The 21,746-nt window shown below is 35.7% G+C and overlaps 1 protein-coding gene across 3 annotated transcripts in view; it reads left to right on the top strand.

The window, feature by feature from the left end:
- LOC113231658 (centaurin-gamma-1A) overlaps positions 1–21,359 on the top strand; it is a 318,073-nt gene extending 296,714 nt beyond the window's left edge. For 2 of the 3 annotated variants that reach the window (XM_026466086.1, XM_026466087.1), the window contains exons 4-15: positions 5,336–5,477; positions 5,646–5,780; positions 6,828–6,955; positions 11,108–11,635; positions 12,370–12,535; positions 13,330–13,533; positions 13,993–14,150; positions 15,143–15,254; positions 16,779–16,896; positions 18,090–18,209; positions 19,082–19,304; positions 20,203–21,359. In XM_026466086.1, coding sequence (XP_026321871.1) covers positions 5,336–5,477; positions 5,646–5,780; positions 6,828–6,955; positions 11,108–11,635; positions 12,370–12,535; positions 13,330–13,533; positions 13,993–14,150; positions 15,143–15,254; positions 16,779–16,896; positions 18,090–18,209; positions 19,082–19,304; positions 20,203–20,640 — 2,472 coding nt within the window. In that variant the 3' untranslated portion in view covers positions 20,641–21,359. Of the gene's footprint in view, positions 1–903; positions 912–5,335; positions 5,478–5,645; positions 5,781–6,827; positions 6,956–11,107; positions 11,636–12,369; positions 12,536–13,329; positions 13,534–13,992; positions 14,151–15,142; positions 15,255–16,778; positions 16,897–18,089; positions 18,210–19,081; positions 19,305–20,202 lie in introns of those variants that run through there. The other variant, XM_026466088.1, reaches the window with a different exon arrangement.
- The last annotated feature ends 387 nt before the right edge of the window (positions 21,360–21,746 follow it).

Raw genomic sequence — 21,746 nt, 5'->3', positions numbered from 1 at the left:
TTGTTACACGAACCCTATTTATTACTTAAAAAGTTTCGTGTAACTCGATGAGGTTTCATCTCATCTCGTGAAACTTTGATGCACGGAGAACGATAGCGTGCACGGAAGATGTTTTTGTTGTACGTGCTTCGTAGGTAATGTTTACATGCGCAATAGTATAAAAATACAAAACATAAGCTTTTTACCTTTGCACTGAAATTTAGTCGTGAATATGTGAATATGTTTTTTTTAAGTTTGTAGGCACCATAAGTTAAATATTTTTTTATCAGGAATCAGAGTATCTGGCTTATAATATACTAGTATATAAAGAAGCGTATTGTTACTCTATGAAACGAAACTTTAACGAGACGACAAAATTGTTTTTTAATTCGAATCGGTAACAGGTATTGGGTACATAACTTTCATATTTTATAATTATGTAAATTATAGTTATGCCATACGAACTAATTTGAATATTTGCTGTCACCAGCAGTACCTGCCTATTAGATCTGGCCTTGTTATCTAATGTATCTGTCAGCGATACAAACGCGCGATTGCATCGGGACACGTGCAATTTATAGGCGATTGCATCGACACAAACGCGCGACTGCATCGATGCCAACGCTCGACAGCATCGATGCTGTCGCTTAAGTTGAAAATCATTATGTGCAAAAAATGTGTATAGGTATAAACACAATGTTTAGTTTTGTTAATTTAAAAGTGAAATAAGTATATATAAATTAATTAAAAACTTGTATCGCGTTTGCATCGCAATCGTATCGCTGCTTAAGTCGCGCGTGTGTGTAAAGGTAGACAATTAGCTACTGCATTGCTACTGCATCACGACTGAATCATTCATTGCAGATGTTCTGCTAAAAGTCGCCGTGGTAACCGCTCTTTATGGTTGCATACTGATTACGCCCCTACTAAAGGTTTAATTGTAATGAATTATTTACATCGCAACGTACGTAACATAGATTATGATACCGAATCAAACTATGTAAATTATTTGCTTTCGTCAAAATTATTGGCACTGGCTCTAAATAAATAGTGCTTTGCTTCTATTAAGGTTTTTAATTTTTTTTTGCGTCGATATGAACGACTGAACGAATGAATGAATGATTTTATAAGTACCACCATAGACATAGTGAGTACCACCTTACCAGGTTAGACAAGAAGTGAATAAAATAAAATGTGTGCCCTTATTTTGGGACCATTTTGTAAAAAATTTAAAATCTAGCTTAAGCATGATTGTTTGAAAATTTGTTCTCGTAAATGTCTTTTCCATTTTGTTTCTTGGCAAAAAACTTTATGAACGTCAATTTGAAGTGGTCGGCTTTTCTAGCCTGAGGCTCACCTATATGAAAACAAGGAGCTACAAAAAAAATTGACTTATAATATTAAAATACCATTTCACCTAACTTCATTCAGCTTCTGTAGGTACTAGTATTCAGTTCATTATAACGTTGTCATAGAAAACGAAAATGCCTAGTAAGACATTGCACAACTGTAAATAATATTGTGCCCAAATACAGTTGGTCGGAGACAATTTAATTACTAGGGGTTCTTTAATTAGGCAGTAATTTTGTAGCCCGTTTTGTTTGTTACCCCCGCTATGTTAGTTACGGTTATGAATATGCGGGACGTTGTTTAATATTATATTTACACACCATCTTAATTTCGAATTAAATTTCATTTCCGGCACGTGTGTTGTGTATTTCATCAGTCTGTTTTTTATATTAGAAAAAGGCTGTCGATGTTGGCTTGATGTTTTATTATATACTCCTCACGCTCATTTCACGTCACTTGTCATAGTCTTTTCTTTGTTGGAATGGCTGACAGTTGACAACTGAATGAGTAATGGCTCAGTGAGATGTAGCGGTCACGTTTTCCGACGCCCTTTGAATAGATCGAAACTTGAAAGACACTGCGGCTTCATTCGCCATGGTGTTCTTCACAATTCAACAAAGACAGTCATGCGTTAAATACGATAGTTTCTACAGTGTTTTGACCTTTATTCAATGTACATAATAGACAGAAACTTATTATTGCCCTCGTTATGTAACGAAACCATCTTCTAAACAGTAAAAGTCACCAACCTCATTCATTACAAACACGAACATGTTGTAATTTCGGAGGTTGTTTCGAAAGTTATTGCTGAGAGGAATCAAATGATTAAAGCATTATACAGAGGAAATTTCTTGACCGCAACTAAAGCAACCATACGCCGGTCTACAATCCTGCGAGTATCATGTCGCATGAACAATATAGTTAGTAAAAGTGGCAAAGGGCACGTTCGTGGATCGAGTTACCCTAGCATTATTCTACCTTCTTTTCAAGCTTCGTAAAAAAATGTAACTAACACCACACATAAGCAAGTAGATAGACTGAACTTGTTTTGTTCGAAACGCACCCCGGCTTTGTGGGAGCACGAAAACCTGTTTTCGAGTAGCTTGTCTATACTTAGGTAGAATAAGACAACAAAAGCTATGAATTGTGTATGCTGATAGGCGTTGTCATTGTTATAGAAACTTTATGAACCGTAAATGTTAGCGAAATAAAGTTTACGGCCTTACCAAATGCTGTTTGGTATGTTTTTCGTGCAATGGTTGTGGATTAAAACTTAACAGTTCTCATATTGCACCGGAAAATATTATCAAATCATTTGCGGACGAGCAAATCACTATTTCTGGTACAATGCCCTCGAAAGATAACATGAGCTACCAAAGGGAACAATGGTGAAATTATTGTTTTAGCGTTGCTTCAAATGAATTGAGTCCACCCCAAAGTTTAACTTAAACAAGTTTGAATTTGGAAGTAAGGTGGATTTGGTTTGTTTCCGGTTTGCGGAATATTAATTTTCTGTAAGCAATTAAGAGCTAATTACTAATCAGCAAATAACAAAATGTTCCGAGCTGCCGTGTTTGAAATAAGTCTTGGAAGTTCATACATAAATCCCAACATAATTTGATGTAAAAAAAAAGAAATTTTCAACATTCTTGAATAACATCAAATTATTTCATCGCTCCGCCTACCAGCGGTCACTGCACGCACAAGTCGAGGCTACGTTCGATTGCTTCCTTGTAATTTCGCTTCCTAACCATGTCTGCTTCACTGATTGAAGATGAAAGTACGTTCTTTACATTTTATCACAGCACATGTCTATTCTGAGTCTCGTAATTCTATATTAGAGTACAGTAATACCATGTGTGATATATCCGTCGCTTTCAAACTCTAGAGAGTTCTAATGATTATTATTTTCAAATTTTGCGTACAATATTATTCGCATTTCAATCAAGTTCTCGCCTATCGAGGGAATTCGAAATCTTGAATTATTTCTATAAATAGAGGTGATGTAGGTCACTTAGGACACTTTCATATCAAAATTTGTAACTTGCCTATTATGTTTCGGTACAAATCTACCCATGCAATTGACAGTTCAAATGATTTCAGTTTCTACCTAATCATTCGTATTAACTTACTATTATATACAATGGATAAAAATATTGGCAACTTACATTAATTATGATGTTTAGTCAGATCTGTAATTTACCAGGCATTACTACTTACATTTTATTTCACAACAATTTTTCCAGTTATAATTGTAAATTTATATGATTTAAATTAATATCATATATTTACAAAAACATGAGCCTTGTAGCTATCTGGTATAATCGATGTTCATAGATCCAAATTTAGTTATCTCAAATGTCATACCGCCTAGTCAGATGCGATACGCTAATCTTATATTGGAAGCTTTGCATTTGTAGTGCATAATAATATCACCATCTCTTTCACGAAAAGGGAAGTTGAGGTAAAGGACTGAAAGGGCTGTATATGGAGGCTTCGGCGCTTGGGGACACCCGCCCGCCCAGTCGCTTTCAGTGCGCCGCCCTGAGTGTACCTTATTGTATCCTGAGTTTGACTAACACGGTTCAGTCTTTTTTGTAACTGTGTTTCAAAGTTGGTGTGTAACAACTAACAACATTTAAAAAAAATTAAAGGATATTTGTAATGCCATGAGATACTTAGGTGAGGAAATCTGGAATACTTGTTTTTAGTTTTTGTTTGTAGCAAACCGATGTAATATTATTATTCTGAACTTATGTCATTTGATATATTGTAGGTATATTGACATTCTGACAATTGGTTATAGTTTGTGAATACAAAAACTATGTTGACTATACACTATTTTCGATAAATGTTAATATATGCTAAAATAATTTACCACGCACACAACGGTTTTGAAATTTCGCGTCTAGGGTGAAACAATAACCTTCACGTCAGAATTTCACGGTTACAATTTTCTTACAACATGCAAAGTTGTCGTAAACGCTTATTCGGTTGAGGCATTATTATATTATTATAATAGCCACCTCGCACAAACTCTGAGTGCTTATTTTTATTTGGCTATCTGTATTATCTTGATTGTCTTCATTGTGTTCTTTTAATGTCAGTATTGCTTTTGATTAAACTCGGGGACTGAGTTATGGCAAAGGGTACATACATACATCTGAAGCTTGTAATCAAACTGGTTCCACACTTTTAATTTTCTCGTGTGTAAGGTTCAATGCCACGATTTAATTTATAGTTGAAATGAGCACGAACTTGAATTGTATACATATAATTAACATTGCTATTGTATAGGCCTTAAAAGCCTTTTTTTTTGTTTAACGTCACGCACTCTTATGGCCGGATGACGCGTCTCGTTCTGTCGATTGTTGTTTAGAGGAAAGGGGTGACACCCTCCTACGCATCTCCATTCAAGTGGATGGTGTGTTACTCATAGACTTTGTAGTATGCTCTTTACATATGACGCGGATTTTTCCTTGTCATGCAAGCATAAATTGAGGTATCTAAGTGACGTATAAAAATAAATGATCCTTTAACATTTTGGCGTTATGCAGTACATAGTGTATCAAAGTTTGTTGGTAGTCTAGGTAATCATATTGTTTATCCCGCCTCCATTACTTTGAGATTTAAATTTTACTATAACAAGTTAGTTCTCAGTTAATAACAATTTATTACCGCTTTTGTCTGTTAACCAAATCATTATAATTGTAATTATGGCTTTATTACATTAACCTTATAGACTGTATACGGTTTTGCGTACCTGTAACATAACCCTTCATTTTAAACCCCTACAACTGCACCAAATTACCCCACGTAATTACGTGTCGAACGAAGGGTGCGGTTTTTTCCTTCTGTAATAATTTTGCAACAGGGTTACATTGTTTGTTACTCGGTATTGGGGATCTATGATACATTACGTAACATGAAATTAGTTACTAGGAATGAAAACTTGTATTTATTTATAATGTAACGTGTTTTACTACCTTTTTCTATTTTGTTACAGTTCACGGCGTGGGTGGATGCTGTAATTTTCGTGTTCAGCCTTGATAACGAAATCAGCTATAATACGGTTTCTAACTACTTCAATAAAATGTCCCACTACCGGAATTCCGCAGAGATTCCGATCATATTGGTCGGCACACAAGGTAAGCTATTGAAAATACTACTGGTACGCTTCGTTTTCATCTGACCAGTTGATTCGTTTATCTAACTTTTTATGCCAGTTGATAGAGGCGCTGGTAATGATGTTGATTTAATTGCGTACGCGCTTCCAATAGTCTGTTTTCTATTAAAATGATTGGTTGCTCTTCCAGATGCCATAAGTGAAAGTAGTCCACGCGTCGTGGACGACAATCGAGCTCGCAAGTTATCAACTGAACTGCGAAGATGTTCTTACTACGAAACTTGTGCTACGTATGGTTTGAATGTTGAGCGAGTATTCCAAGATGGTAAGTGTAACGATTATAACGTACGCCTTTTCGGGCCGAGATGATGTCATGTCTATCTTTTTTCGATCGCTCGACTCGACAATAGATTTGGAATGCGCCGTTACCGTTTTTGATTTACACCCATAGGATTGTTTTATCTTTGATCGGGAGTTGTTCGAAATTGGGCTCAAGGTTGAGAATGTGGTGAATAAATGTTTAACTAGCTGGTGCCTATTTTTTACTTTCGTAATAATCAATTTTGTGTTAAAATTGAAGGAAAGTAAGCATGATGGTTTATAAATGGAATTTATGTTTATGGAGAATAGTATATTGTTTAACGATTTTCTGAATGAGAAACAAGTTGAAAATCTATGTTGTTACCTACATCTACTTCTGACGCATTCAATAATGCGATAAAAATACAAAAAAATTATTGCACACATACATTATGCAAAATAACATTTGATGTAAAATCGTCAATGCTCAGATTTTTTAACTTGACAAAATTCTGATTGCTTATACGTAGAAAGAAACTATCGAGATATATTACGTAACATCGATTTTTACGATGATTATCGGGTTAGAGAAAAGTGGATCTTGTTTCTCAGTACGTGAGGGGTTTCGGGGAGTTTTATTCGCTGGCAGTGGCAACACTGGCCCCCAGCCGTGCGGTTGTTCGGTTCGATTCGTTCTCGGTCGTTTATTTCATTCTCGCGTCGCGCATTGTTTACATTTTTTGACGCTTCGAGCCGTCGAGAATTCGTTCGGTTGAAATTAACTTTTATAAATCGTGTTTAATTAATGTGATTCTGAATGGAATCATGGAGAGAACACTTATTTTTAAATCGAATATGTCGCCTATATCCAGTTTGAGGCGTAGAAGTTCGTGTTACAATATACAAAGAGCGGAGGAGCGCGACCGTAGGAAATCATCTAAATTTGAATGTGCGTGAATAGTTTACAATTTTATTGTTTTATATTAATTCTTTTCGGTTTTTAAATGGTGTATCTATAGTGCGATGTTGTGTATCTGTAGTATTGTAAATGGAGTTGTGTTCTTTTTTCCAGCTTGCCAGAAGATCGTAGGTACACGTCTGTCCTCATCTTCCCAGTGCTTATCTGGGGGCTCTAGGCCCGTGACTCCACAGCCCCTTGTAAATTCTCCAAGCCATAATCATTCCACATTCCTCTATAAGGTAAGGACATTAATTAAGGATATAGGTCCTTTATTTTGATTAAATCACTACATTGAAACTGCATTTGAAACTTTATGAAATGCTCAATTTCTTTGTAACAATTAAGATTTTAGGTTTTCTTTCAGTTTGGCTAGGAACTAAATTTTATTATATATATATATTTATATTTTAATATATATATAGAATATATATATTTTATTCAAATATTTTGTATAAGTAATCTATCTCCCTTACATTTTTTTTCTAATATTTATCTAATTATGTTTCAATTATGCAATTGCAACAATTATTTATTGTCGTATTATTTTGACTTTGATACAATTTATTTATTCCCAAACAGGAAGCAAAATTTTTTTAGGAATGAAACTATTTTTCCGGATTTAAATCGCGTATATTTGTTTTTTCAAACAAACCGACGTTTCGGGCCCTTTACAGGTCCCATGGTCACGGTTGACTGTTGTCAATTGTCATATATCAATTAATTATTAAATAATTATCAATTAATGTGACCATGGGACCTGCAAAGGGCCCGAAACGTCGGTTTGTTTGAAAAAACAAATATACGCGATTTAAATCCAGAAAAATAGTTTCATTCCTATGTATAAAATTTTTTTATGTTTTTACTTTGGCAAGGAATTAATTATTGGAAAAAACTCGATTGAAATTACGAATGTGTAAAATGTACCAAATTAAAAATAAATATATGAATGTTGTGTTTTTAAGTATTCATGTTATCATCAAATTAAATTGAGGCTATCAGTGCAATAGTGGTGTAACTCACATTTAATTTTTTTCCCTCGAAAAATTACTTCAAAATTTACTAAAGTACATATTAATTTTATATTTGGATACTATTTTCATGTATAAAAAAATATTTAAACCACTATTGCACTGATAGCATCATTTCTGCATGTGATGGGTAAAACCTATAATAAATAATTTGCAGTCTTCTCAACTTCAACTTAATGAGATATTGCTAATAATGTCAAATTCAAAGAGACTAGGCACTAGAATCTTCTCTATAAAGGGCTACTGTTAAGAGTAACACATAAAATGGTTTTTTCCCTTTAGTGTATTTTAACAGTAATCACACAAATTTTTTTGTTTAAAGGTAAAACCACATAAGTGACATTTTAAACAAAAAATTAAATTTTTTTTTTGCTTTTTGAAGCTATAAGCTTAATAAGTGTTATCTGCAGAAAGATGGTGATTTTCTTACAAAGGGTACATAATTTCGAGATTTTTTGTGGAAAATGTCACTCATGTGGTTTTATTTTTAAGCAGACGAAATATGGATTTGTCCTAATCATCTTGACTTTCTCATATACCTCTATTAATTATTAGTTAAATTAATTATCAATTAATGTTAAACACCTTTTGCTTGATTATGCAAAAATATGTTTAACATACTCACTCTATCTCATAACGCCTCATGACTTGTATAAAATAGAAAGCTGTTTACACAGTCTAATATAAATTCAAAATACACTGTATGATTCGGAATGCAGTATTTGATGCCAAGTGCTATTGCCAAACAGTGACATTCAGCATTGTAATTTTAAATCTTCTTATTTATTTGTGGATTTTTGTAACAAGATCTAGCTTTTGGAAACAATAAATTGAGTAACTAGAGCTACAACAAGTGTTGCACACAATAAAACAATAATTAATAACACCAGTCAGTTAGTCATAAACTAGGTACTTCATTTTTTGCATAGTAGAGAGCAGATTCAGGAGCACTATTTAATTATCAAATTAGTAAAAAATATACTTTTTTAATGGATTAAATATTGCATAATTAGTAGAATTGCAACAAATATTCGATCCCTATTTGGGATTCGGCTTATTCGGCCTATTTTCTGCTATTGGCCGAATATCTAAAAACATGAGGAAGAAATAAGAAAATACAGTAAATTATCACAAACAGTAACTTCTATGAGATCAAAAAAAGGTAACAAATCAAATGAACACTACCTACTTATTATGTAATTTTGTCATGAAATCGCAAATGAAAATAAAGTTTTTGAAAGTTAATCGAACTGAAGTGAAATAAGCAATTACTTTCTTCATTATGATGTCATAAATTCGAATTATAAACTTGAAAATAAAATTTCCTTTTTTATTTCTTTCTACAAAATCATGCATCATTACCGGTTTCATTTAATTTAATTTATATATATGTATGTATCTTTGCTATAATGCGGTTTGCGCGCCAACTTTCGTAAGATCATTAATCAGGCCGAATAGTTTGCCCGAATATTCGGCCATTCGGTCTCGCGCAGTGCCGAATATTCGATATTCGGCCTGAAGGCGAAATACTATTCTTTGCAACACTAATAATCAGCCGTGGTAGCCTAACGGTTTGACCTACCGCCTCTAATGCAGCGGCTGCGGATTCCAGGCTCGCATCTCTGAATTTATGTGATAAAACCTGCACCTCAAAGATGATTCACAAACCTCCGAAAACCGCACTGGGCCAGTGTCGCAGACTATCGCCTAAAACCCTCGCCTGAGAGGAGACTCGTACTCGGCAGTGCGACAAAAATGGGTTGATGCTGATGATGAATGATGAATGATTCAATTTGTAGTTTCACTGATTTCACTAATTTCTTTGTTGAGAGAGGCAAACATGTTTACTAAACAAAGCTTTAAAACATTATTAAATCAGAGACAACTAGTCCACTATGGTACTTTAGTCCACTAAGCACATCCATTAATGTTTCCACATAATGCACCAGGACAATAATGAATTGTATTCTGGATTAAATGTCCTATGTACCTTATCTATGTGTTAACGACTAATAGTTGTCTGCTTTCGACTCCACAAATTCAAATGTACTCAAGAAATAGTAAAGATGTTATTGTTCGGCATGAGGGATACATAAAGTATGAAAGTACTAATAATTCATATCGACGTGTTTTAAATCCTTATTACCTATTGCAAGATAAGTGACACAGTACTGAAGCAAAGACGATTGCTTTACGTTTTAATCAAATACTTATTGTAGTAAAATGTATCATCATTAGGAATAAATAAATCATTTTTGAGAAAAATAATCGTAATGGCAATAATACACATAGATGGTATAAACATTGGTCAATATTTTTTCAGGAAAGATAGCACGATCGTTTCGGATAAGATAACCTTACAATCAAGGATATTGTTGATTCTGCAATGTTTCAAACAGTTTTCTAAAAGTATACTTTCTATATTTAGAATGTAATCACATTCAATTTCTTCAATTTGTTCAAACAAAATCAACATACAAGTTTTTCTCACAATAGAATACCTAAATATGTATTATATAAACACTTTATTGTACCCAAAATAAATTATAAATGTTAAAAAAACGTTAGCGTATAAAGGCGAGATTATTATAATAAGAAATTTATTCCAACTAACTTTTACATAATAAAATATAATGTTATAGTATATTAGTATAGTCTAATTAGTTTTTGAGTGGCTAATACCTCCCTCTGAAATCCAGGAATCATTAAAAGTAAAAGGCAATAAATCAAAATAAAATACCTGTCACGTTAAATACAATATGTTTTTGATGACAACATGCACAATGCATGACGTACAACTGACGCCATATTTTCATAAAAACACTTATTGACAAGCAGACAACAATTGAAACAAATTCAATGATGCTGATGCCTTACACATTAAAATCTGTTAAGTCATAACCCTTTGCCGTAGTTTGGTAAAAAATACTTCTTATCTCCATTTGGATTACGATTCATTGTGTGATTCAATAGATAACTTTCATAAATATCATATTCGTAGACTTTTGTAGAGGCTTAGACGTATAACAACACATCAACAGCCAGTTACAGAAAATTATATTCTAAGTTTAACTACATGGTAATGGACTTAAATTGGGCTTATATTCTTAATTATTTCTGTAAATCACAGTCATTTGATGAGATTAAGTTCTGAATAAACTTTTTTCTCATTTTCTTAACAATTTCACAAATTAGTATAAATATCATTGTTCTTCTATTTATTTCAATTTTCTTTTGCATTGCGGATTGTCATAACTTTATATATTGTAATAAGTCAATGATGCAAAACAAAATAGTTTTCGATTCCTGCCATAAAGTATTTTTCCTTAAGTTTATTTGTAACTTTTTTGTCTTTTTCTGAAGGATTCTCTGCCCCGCGGTCACCACACACTTTCCGCCTCATCGCATCACCTCCACCGCGGAGCACAATCCTTCGATGCGTCATCCAATAGCAGCGGCATCTCCTCCACACACGTTGTCGAGATTCACAGTACAAATGGCTCTGACACTTCATCTCGATGGGGCAACTCTCTCGGCAGCCATGGCTCGTCCTCGGGCCTAGTTTCTATAGCAACAGAGAACAACAACGTCAAGTTCACCGCTCCACATTGTCTGGATAACCTACAACCAGTGAAAGACGCAAAAGATCTGCCCACCCCTTCGTCAACTCCAACAACTTCACGGAAGACGCGAAGAAGATCCAATCTCTTCACTCCTTCGAAAAAAGGCGATGACAGATTGAAGAACGGTGAACTAGGCTCTGGTAGAGCCATTCCTTTGAAACAAGGATATTTGTACAAGAAGAGCAGCAAGGCGTTGAATAAAGAATGGAAGAAGAAATACGTCACCCTGTGCGACGATGGGAGGCTCACGTATCATCCCAGCTTGCACGTGAGTTTATTGTTTTCGTGATGTCATAGCTAATATTACGAGAGTCTTGTTTTGCTTATATATAGAATTGAAATACTTTTATCTGGGGAAAGGACGATATGTATGAATGATATGTTACATTACAGATTAGATTGTTGTAAATCATAGATACATTTGACATCAGTAATCACGTGTATTACTAAATAAGTGTTAACATGAGAAAAAAAAACAAAAAAATCATACATATGTTTGTAAGATTTTGGACGTTTGCAAAAATGACTGTTAATTTTTTGCAAATATGGTTCATTATTTATTATTAACGCTAGCAAACAAAACCGCTCAAGTAATTTCTTATAATTTTAAAGGAGAGTGAAAAAAGTGCATATATTAATTATTAAGCTGTAATATTGTAATAATTTTTAAGCTGTGTTGTATAATTTTTGTTAATATTCATGTCTTATAGTGACTTGAGTAAAGTACAACAGTAAAAACTGTCAATTTTCACTTGAGCTGTGTTATTTGTAAAGCGACATAAGCATATAGGTTATATACACGTTTTAAAGGCATTTTGAAATTAAACTAACTAGCTACGTTCAAAGACTCAACTCATAGAATACAACATGAATGCAGCGCGGTTGTCCTCAAAATTGACAACTCTGTTACGGTTGATTTTGTATTAAAGCCGCGTCGAACTCGGTGTGCAAAGCCGTAAGACGGAGGAAGATTTCCTACAATTCACTTATCAAATCTTTTAGGACTACATGGAAGATGTCAACGGCAAGGAGATCTCACTTCAGTACGTGACAGTGAAGGTGCCAGGGCAGAAACCTCGGGGATCAAAGTCGATCATCACCACTGTCCCAGGATACAATGGTTACAGCAGTCTGGATATCCATGATAGCATTGGTGGACTTTCATTGGGTAAGATTGGAGGAGACATAGTGCCAACTTATATTGCCGTGGAACAGAATCGAAAGTAAACTTTATGTCCATCGTGTAACATACAAACTAGATTTGATAATCCTCTGGAAGAAGCGCGACATGTTTTTTGACTGGTATTTACTAGTATGTATGTTACTCAATTAACACAAAGTTCATTATGCTATATATTGCTCCATTATAAAAATTTGACTTAATTCCGATCCGCGGCGATGCAAATTGAGCCTTAAGATCAATATGATTCTTTGAAAAATAATTAAAGATGCTTTGTGTGTTCTCAATAGTTTATGTTTGCTGTCCACATGAGCAATGGGATCCCTAACCATATTGCCTCAAAGTAAAATTATTTGAAAGTTCTTCTTATCGTTTTGATGGCATACACTATAATACTTCCTCATCGTGGTGAAAGGATTTGCCAATTTTTTGACAAAATTTTTCGGCATAGGGTACTCGCCAATTATTGTCCACGGTGCGCCAAATGTACAGAAAAGGCTATAATATTATAATGAACGTCGTGCTGGGATGCTCCTTTCGTGCACCCCATCCCATATGAAATTTAAAAATGTGAAGAACCTGGCATGTTACAAACTCAATTTATACGAGAAACATCTATAGAAACAATAAAGATTGTAATTTGTGGTTGTCTATGTGTGTGTCCATGGCACCCACGATACAGGGTTTCCCTAAGACGAGGTGGGACGTGTGAAAAAAAAAGAAAAAAGATTTTGTCAATATATTAAACCGTGTTGTTAAATGTCTGCTAATTTTAATTTCAGGGTACAAAGAAAAACCAACGCGAGCAACCGATAAAGCTCTAATGTCAGCGTTTGACACGATGAAAGAGCCGGCATCGAGTCGCCAATCGCTCGCTTCTGAAGTGGAAGTTGGATCCACTAATGGCGCTGATAAGGACACTCCTCATGTTAAGAAACGGCATCGGCGAATGAAGAGCAGTGGGCTTAAGAAGGATGGCGAAGATGGTAGGTTATTCATAAACTAACACGTACGACAAGAACAAAAATTCCGAAAGATACACAGAAGAACTTGAATTTTTTTATTGTGATACTAAGGGTAGAGACGAACAAGTAGTGCGACTGCTGTTAAGTGATAGCAGTTGCAGTGCCACTCAGAGCTTAAAATCGCAAAGATCTGAGGGGCACTGCCACTGGGCCCGTCACCCCGAGACATAAGTTGACAAGTCCCATGTACCTGTAATTTCACCAGCACCCTTAACCTTCAAATCCGGAACACAGTAGTGCTGATATTACTGATTGGCGGCAGAAATAGGTAAGGTGGCAGTACTACCCTGGACGAACTCTTTCACAAGGAGCTCTACTGCTACTAACTCTCGGTAATCATTAAAATTGTCTTATTCGGACAACACTGGATGAACACAGTAAAACGTTAAGTGTTTTAAAATGAATATGTTGATATTACAGACGGCGACGGCGCAACTTCGTGCGAGTTCACCATCGTAAGCTTGGACGGCAAACGTTGGCGGTGGGAGGTTGGCGCGACAGGCTGCGCTGCGGCTGCAGAGAGAGACGCCTGGGTTGCTGCGGTTGAGGCTCAGATACTGGCTTCTTTACAAGGACGGGTCAGTATGATTCTTTAGCATATACCAATACACCTTACAGGGGTTTGATACGGCACTTCCTTAACGAAACTGCATTAACGTCGTCCAAATTGACGACGACCGTGGTCCAGTAGCTTGCACACTGGTTTTCACGGTGTCGCCATCTCCGAGGTCCCGGGTTCGACCCCCGACCGGGTCAGTGTAGAAAACTAACTTTTCTATATTGTTTCGGGTCTGGGTGTTTGAGGTACCGTCCCTGTTTCCATAACACAAGTGCTTTAACTACTTTGAGATCTGATGTCTAATATTAATTTATTATTATTAAATTGATCTTCAATGGTGAGAAAGCCTGTGGTTTAATCGTTATTATTATGGAGTCGTAAATAAAGGCCTGCGTATCTGAAGAATTAGTCAATGCAAAGACGTATTCGTCAACTTAAAACGTTGTCATGCCTCAGTACCACACAGCTCAGTACACAAACGAATAACGATACTACGAGACATTGTGTCTCGTACCTGAACGGCCTACTAATCGCGTAAGGCGATGGCCTGATGGTATTAACGGGTCGGTCTTTCCGGTTTGTATTTACTCCGGTGTGTATTTGTACGTAAAAATATTAAGTTAATTGAATATTGCGATATTTTACTACCATGATATTCAATTCTTTTTTTGTGTAATTACAATTGAATATGTGAAAGTTTTACACGAGTTTGATTTATTCTTGTAAATTGTTATTATTTAAAACATTATTTGTTTAATAAATGCTCAAAACTGAAAAACATTTTTGACAAATTTAAAAACATCATGTTTGACATGTAATCGGTAGAAATTTTTAAGAAATAATTAGTAGAATCTTTAATTTAATCCACAGTGGATTAAATGGCAACGAAATATCAAAATATCAAAGTTAGGACGGTCTTTTTGAGTTGTTCTTTTTGGCACACTTCAATAACTAAGGGCAGTCAAGCAAGCTATAACCTGCAACGATTACTAAAGTAAGTTTTATTTTCAGACGTCTCGGCTACCAGCGCCAACTGGCGCAAACTCCACAGGCGATGTCAGAGCCACGTACTACATCAGGAGGGTCAAAGGCAACGACAAGTGCTGTGATTGTGGCGCTGCCGGTTAGTACAACTGTGAAGTCATAACGTGTAAAGCGGTCATGATAAAAGTACTTACTTTGGTAGTTGTTCGTCAGACCACGGCATAAATTATTCCAAACTTACACTGTCTTTGAAAACTGCCAATCTAAAAATGTTCTCTGGGGAGAAATTATACACTTGACTCGCCAGACATGGTTAGCTGGGTGCGGTACTGCTCGGCGTTACGAAGATTATCAATTAATTAACCTTCAGTAACATTATTTGACAACGAAGCGACTTAACAGATTAATGCGGATTCTATGTAGGGAACCCCGTAGGAAGAGGGATTTGAAGCCTTAACGATAGCACAATAGTCTCTCAGTCGATAAAACAGACAAACAAATTAGTTTAAATGATTTTAAAGAGATGTCGCTACGATGTTCCAAATTCAAAAGGAGGGAAAAACAATTTAACAGTTATGAAATTTAAAACCTTTATAAGAAATACTATGATTGTTCCTTTTGCCCCATCTTTTGTAGAAAGAGAAACGTTATCACAATTTGCACGTTTTCGGCAAATACATCGTACGTATTTAGCCTAATGATTGTTAAAACATGTAAAGATGATAAATAAACGCAAGTTTAGTGTACTTCAAAATTCTTATAAGACTGTTTTTCCCAAATCTCAAAATACTTGACTCAAAATCAAGGTTGGCACGATTAAATAATTTTGATTTAAATCAAATGATTTTTTCAATAAAAATCTGTGATTTAATCAAATATGAATCTTTCATAGAAATCAACATAAAATCAGACAATTATATTTTAAAGACTAGGATCTGAGAAATCAATATCATTATTAACATTAAAACAAAAAACTAGCTTGCCAGCCTTTTCAATTCCCAGTCGGTTTCTTAATTTACTATGAACAATTCCAAACACCTTTCGAAAATGCTCTTTTCACAGCAGCTGAAGATGCTATCACTCTAAACAATTGCTTAACATTGGAAAAATTTTGACTTCCTCTTCACTAAATATATTTTTAGGGATATCACATTTTTTTTGTTTACCACGTGATTAATTAACCTTTTACATTACTACGTTTTACGCAAAAATATAGTTAAACTGTATGATAAGATGAACAAAAAATCATTTTTAATTAGGATTTTTTCAAAAATTCGTTCGATACTCCATTTTTTCAAAAAAATCATAATTTTTTCCAACCCTGCTCAAAATAAAATATGTTCGTCTTACTTCAGCTGACTATGTATTTAGAACGAGTCAATGTAATGGATTGCGTTACTCCATGATTATCTCTATCTACAGGTTTCTTACCATAGCATAGCTTTCTTTTTTGTACCGATATTTTATAGCGGTTTTATGATCCATTGTCACGGGTTGACTGGCAAGCGACAGACAGGACACTGTTATTTCGCATTGACTACCATAATTTTTAAGTAAATTACGAATAAGTTTTCAAATTTATATAATCACAAGTATTCTAACGCAAATTCCTAGATACTAAGATAATGCAAATCGTGAGTAAAGTAAGTTTTGTTGTTCGCAGACCCGGACTGGGCGAGTCTGAACCTGGGCGTCCTGATGTGCATCGAGTGCTCAGGCGTGCACCGCAACCTCGGCTCGCACATCTCGCGGGTTCGCTCGCTCGACCTCGACGAGTGGCCGTTAGTATTCTAAATATTCTAAACCAGCATTATATTATTACTGTTACAATACTTATAACATTTTTTTATACTATACTTGTTGGACAATTGCATACGCTTACAGTCATGTTGGGTAACTTTCAACATTTTTAAGGTTTTCTATTAAGAACTAAATAGAAAGATAAAAATTGAGATTATTATTTTTTGCATAATAAATAATTATCACGAGTACCAGATCGAACCTTGTTATAGCTGTAATTGAAACACTAATACTCTCACAAATCTATTTTCGTCACACTTGCACGTAAATTGTGTGGTTACATGCAAGCTAACTTGCGCCTTTTTTCGTCTCATTGCATGGTCGTTCCGAAAAAAAACCGAGGGTGTTATTTGGGGCATTATACTCAAGTTAGCCCGCATGCAATCATACTATTTCTCGCAAATGTCATGAAAATTGTATATTCTAATAGTCTCGTTCGTAATTCCTTCTTTACCGCCCTTAATACAACGTACAATTATTTCCGAACGGTGCCGGAAGTAAATAGTAAGTCAGTACTTACGATCGAATACACTATATCGATGCCTTACTTTCTCAAACTTGTATCTTATAAAGATTTGCCATCTACTGAATAATCACATTCAGGAGATGGCAAAACTTTCTATTTATTTTAAATATCTTATGAAGGGTGTTAATTTGGATGCATTACTTTAAGAATAAGTAAAACCCAGTGCGTAAATATGAAGGAAATGTAATGTGAAATCAGCCTGCAAAATTTGTATAACAATCCGTTTTTTGCATTCCAGTAATTTTGTGCTTTATATTATAAGATACGAGTTTGAGAAATAAGGCGGCGATAGTTTACTTTTTTACATCTCAGTGATGCCACACTGTAAAGACTAAAAAACTACACAACAAACCTATTTATCACAACCTGTATAAAATAATGCGAAACCATTGACTTACAAATAAATGGACGACGGGTCTAATACAAAAACCACGAAAAAAATGTCCCAAGTCAACCTATTCGAAATTTAAATTGTTATGTCATCGCAGTATCGCGCTGTCAGTAGAACAAATGAAGACTAAAGCGGAGTTTGGCGCTCTGTATACGATTTTAGCGCCTTACAAGTGCGGACACTTTTTAGCGCGGACCCGACGTCCATATAATTGTAAGTCAATGTGCGAAACCATAATTTTTGACCCTTATTTACAGATTGAGCCACGTGAGCGTGATGGTGTCGTTGGGCAACGCTCTCGCTAATTCGATTTGGGAAGCAGATTTACGTGGACACATCAAGCCTATCGCTAATTCTAGCCGGGAAGAGAAAGAACGGTATGCAATCTTTTCTTTGTGAACCTTATAATATCTCTAATTCTTTAGTGTTCCAGAACCTTCACAGACATTCTGTCCTCGCTTTTCTTTCTGGCTAGATTTTGATCGAAATAAGTATTTGTTATCAAGGATGGTGATTGATTGGTCATTCACTTCAGTGTTCCATAGACAACAGGCAAATGACTTAACTTCTTACATGTATTGCTGTTAGATTAAATGTATAACATGCCGTATATGGACTAAAATTGTGGAAATGTCATGCCATACACATTGTTTTCTCGATTTATGAAAGTATTATTAATAACTAACAAGACGTAACTGAATCATATTAAAACAGTTTTATTTTGGACATTCATCTGTAAGAGTTAGTATTAGAGTGGTTACACATGGGGACTTTTAGCATCAATGCAATAGCCTATAAATCCTTGCAAAGCCTTTGCCTCGCTGTTTAAAATCGCGCGCGTGTGTAGACGAATAAAGACTGCATCGTGTTTGCGTCGCTACTAAGGCTCAACTCACACTGGCGCAGAGTCGAAGCGTCGCGACGCGTCATGTTTTTCGCCTATAGCATATTCATCTATATTTTCCAATTATTAAGGTAAGCAGCCTAAAAGTCGCCATGTGTAACCGCCCTTACAATTTTTTTTTGTATACATGAATATACATTCGATCCTGTGGTGATAAAAAAAGAACCCTGGGCACTGAATCAGTGTCTCATTATATAAAGAACAGCGCAGATTGCGTCAAATACGATGTAAACTATTTCCTATATTTTTCAGCGAAATCTTTTGAATAATTTTTTTTTAAGTTGGCACTTATTGTACTGTGAAAATCGATCTAATTTTGGATGAATAATGAAACATTTCCAATAGGTGGATTCGTCTGAAGTACGAGAGGCGGGCGTTCCTGTCCGCCACTGAGGTTCCGACGGGTCTGGAGGCGTTAAAGGCGGCGAGCTCGCGCGGCGCCGTGAGCACGCTCGCGCGCATGCTCGCCGTGCCGCCGCCGCGCGCGCCCGCGCCCGCCGAGAGGGCCCTGGCGCTGCGGGCGGCGGCCGCGGCCGGCCATTTGGCCTCTGCGCAGCTGCTCATATGGGTACGCACTCCCACAGCTAAAAGCCGTATTGGAAAGTAAACTACTCTTTCGGATCTTTGGCGCGTTTAACAGCGTCAGCATTGACCATGAGATTTGTGAAGAGCCCGAAATTCATAAATACGACAAACAATGTAACTCCTTACGAATGTGTGCACGTCCGCTACGTGTCTTGTACGAATGCACATATTAGCATAATTTTGCGGTGCGCTCGAGTTGCTCCGCGCGAGTCGCACGCGCCATTCATAGTATAATTTCGGTGTTTAAAAAATGATACCAAATAGAAGACGTGTTTATTGTTATTTATGATTGTTTGAACAAGAGTGGCTCAAATTCAGAAGTGTTGTAGTTGTGAGTAAAATGCTGACATTTTATATCCATTTCATAAATATCATAGTCGAGATACCAATCCGCGATGCTCATATAAAAATATTAACCTAGGTACTATGTCCAGCAGTGGACGTCTTGAGGCTGTAATTATGGTTATTATGAAGTACTGCATTTGACAAAGATTATTTCAATATAGCACAATAATACTCTGATCTGCATCTTTTAAGTCCAACTAAAATAATAAGGTGACAACCCTAACGCTCCGAGCGATACGTAGGCATTGACACGCCGAATAGGCAGAAGTCTACTTGTCTTAATAAGAAGTATATAAATACTATGTCAAAACTTTGTTTTTATTGAAAGAAAAATATCCGAGGTTGTGTAATTTTATTTAGTCTGTATTGGTACTAGTTGACGATTGTCTTTTTGCTGATGATGAATAACTGCATTACAGCTTTATGATACATTATATACATACATTTCACACTTCTATCCCATCGACAGAGATCCCTTCCATTAGCTAAGGTCCTCAAATTATGTGCTAATAATATAATTGTGCTTTTATTTCCAGCACAACGGTAATCCAAACTACCCGGACGCCGACGGGCACGCCTGCGTATTCTACGCGCGTGCCGCCGCCAACCACCTGTCGGGAATACCAACCCAGTATCCCAAGAACCTGCAGTTGACTTGCCCGCTGCACCCTAACCCACCTTCTCACAACGGCTCGGGAACAAACTCCACTAGCTCAAGTTCCAGTACAAAGAGTTCCATCAAGAATCCAGATCCGGATTGTAACTGCATCATATTTGAATTGCTGAACGCTCAAAGCGCGGCGAATGCTCTTGTCGAGTTACTAATTGGTTTACAGAACAACCAATACATGAACGGTGGTTTCGAAACGAATGGCGGCGGCATCAGTAGTTCCTTCAGCCACGGAACTTTAGGCCGACCGTCCATCGGCCCTAACCTATCTCTGACCAATGGAAAGTGTGGCAGTATCGTGTGAAGTACATATTTGTACACTTTAAAATATTCTATTACAATTTTAGGGGTTTATATGACATGGTTTGTATTTTCAAACAGTTGGTATGCAAGAATTACTAATGTAATTCATATTGACGTTTTTTAAGACGGATGTCACTAATAACCACCCCTTTATAACCTTGTGATTTTGTAATAATTCAAAGGATCTGGAATATGAATTAGTTTATCGCGACAAAAATTGAAAGAGCTGTGAATAATGTGCTTTGTGTATAATATTCAGAGACTTGACAATTTTGTTGCGTTAAGGATGGATCACTTAACACCGGACCGAGTTAGTTGTAGTCTTAGCTCAGGCTCAGTATCCACCTGACATTGCCTTTGTCGCAACATGTACATTTCATGTACACGCATTCACTGTCAACCGAGCTCCCATACAAACATACAGGGTTATTTGTAAAATACTAACAAGCTCCCAGGACTGTAATTATTACTAATATCATAAACTTAATAATTCATCCGATTTTACTTTCATACAATAATAAAAATATTTTATCTACACACCTACCATAATCCTTCTATGATATGTTCCAAAACCGGAAATTATGACCAGCATAAGGATAAACTGTTTTGTTAGAACAAATATGAAAATGTTATTATTGCATAAAAATAACATCGAATTCGATTTTATTATTTCATTCAAATTTCGAACATCTCTGAAAAACAAAACAATTTGATTCGACCTCAATTCTAATATCAATCGAGATGATGTTTTATTCGAAATGAAATGTCAATAGCAAACAATTTTAACAAATTCACACGTTACTTGATATCGAACGATATGATAGATGGGCTTAGACTATTCCTTTTTTTTTTCCATCCTCTAAGCGTAACATGCGGTTCCTGAACACATCATAGGGAGCTTATAACATGTGTAAATGAGTATATAGATAATACATGTGTATGTAGATAAAGCAGTGTATGTAACTACATAATTACGCATTAAAACACTCGTGTGAGGTTTTCATAAACCCACACTCGTATTTTAATGCCTTTCACTATGTAACCGTCACATAAACTACTATAAATATACCGCTCTAAATGGTAATAACACTGAGCATAAGAAAGCAT

The sequence above is a fragment of the Hyposmocoma kahamanoa genome, unplaced genomic scaffold, assembly GCF_003589595.1.
Source record: "Hyposmocoma kahamanoa isolate Upper Pololo Valley unplaced genomic scaffold, ASM358959v1 66, whole genome shotgun sequence".
Lineage (NCBI taxonomy): Eukaryota > Metazoa > Arthropoda > Insecta > Lepidoptera > Cosmopterigidae > Hyposmocoma > Hyposmocoma kahamanoa.
Note: the sequence above shows the minus strand (reverse complement) of the source record. Positions and strands in the feature narration are given on the sequence as shown.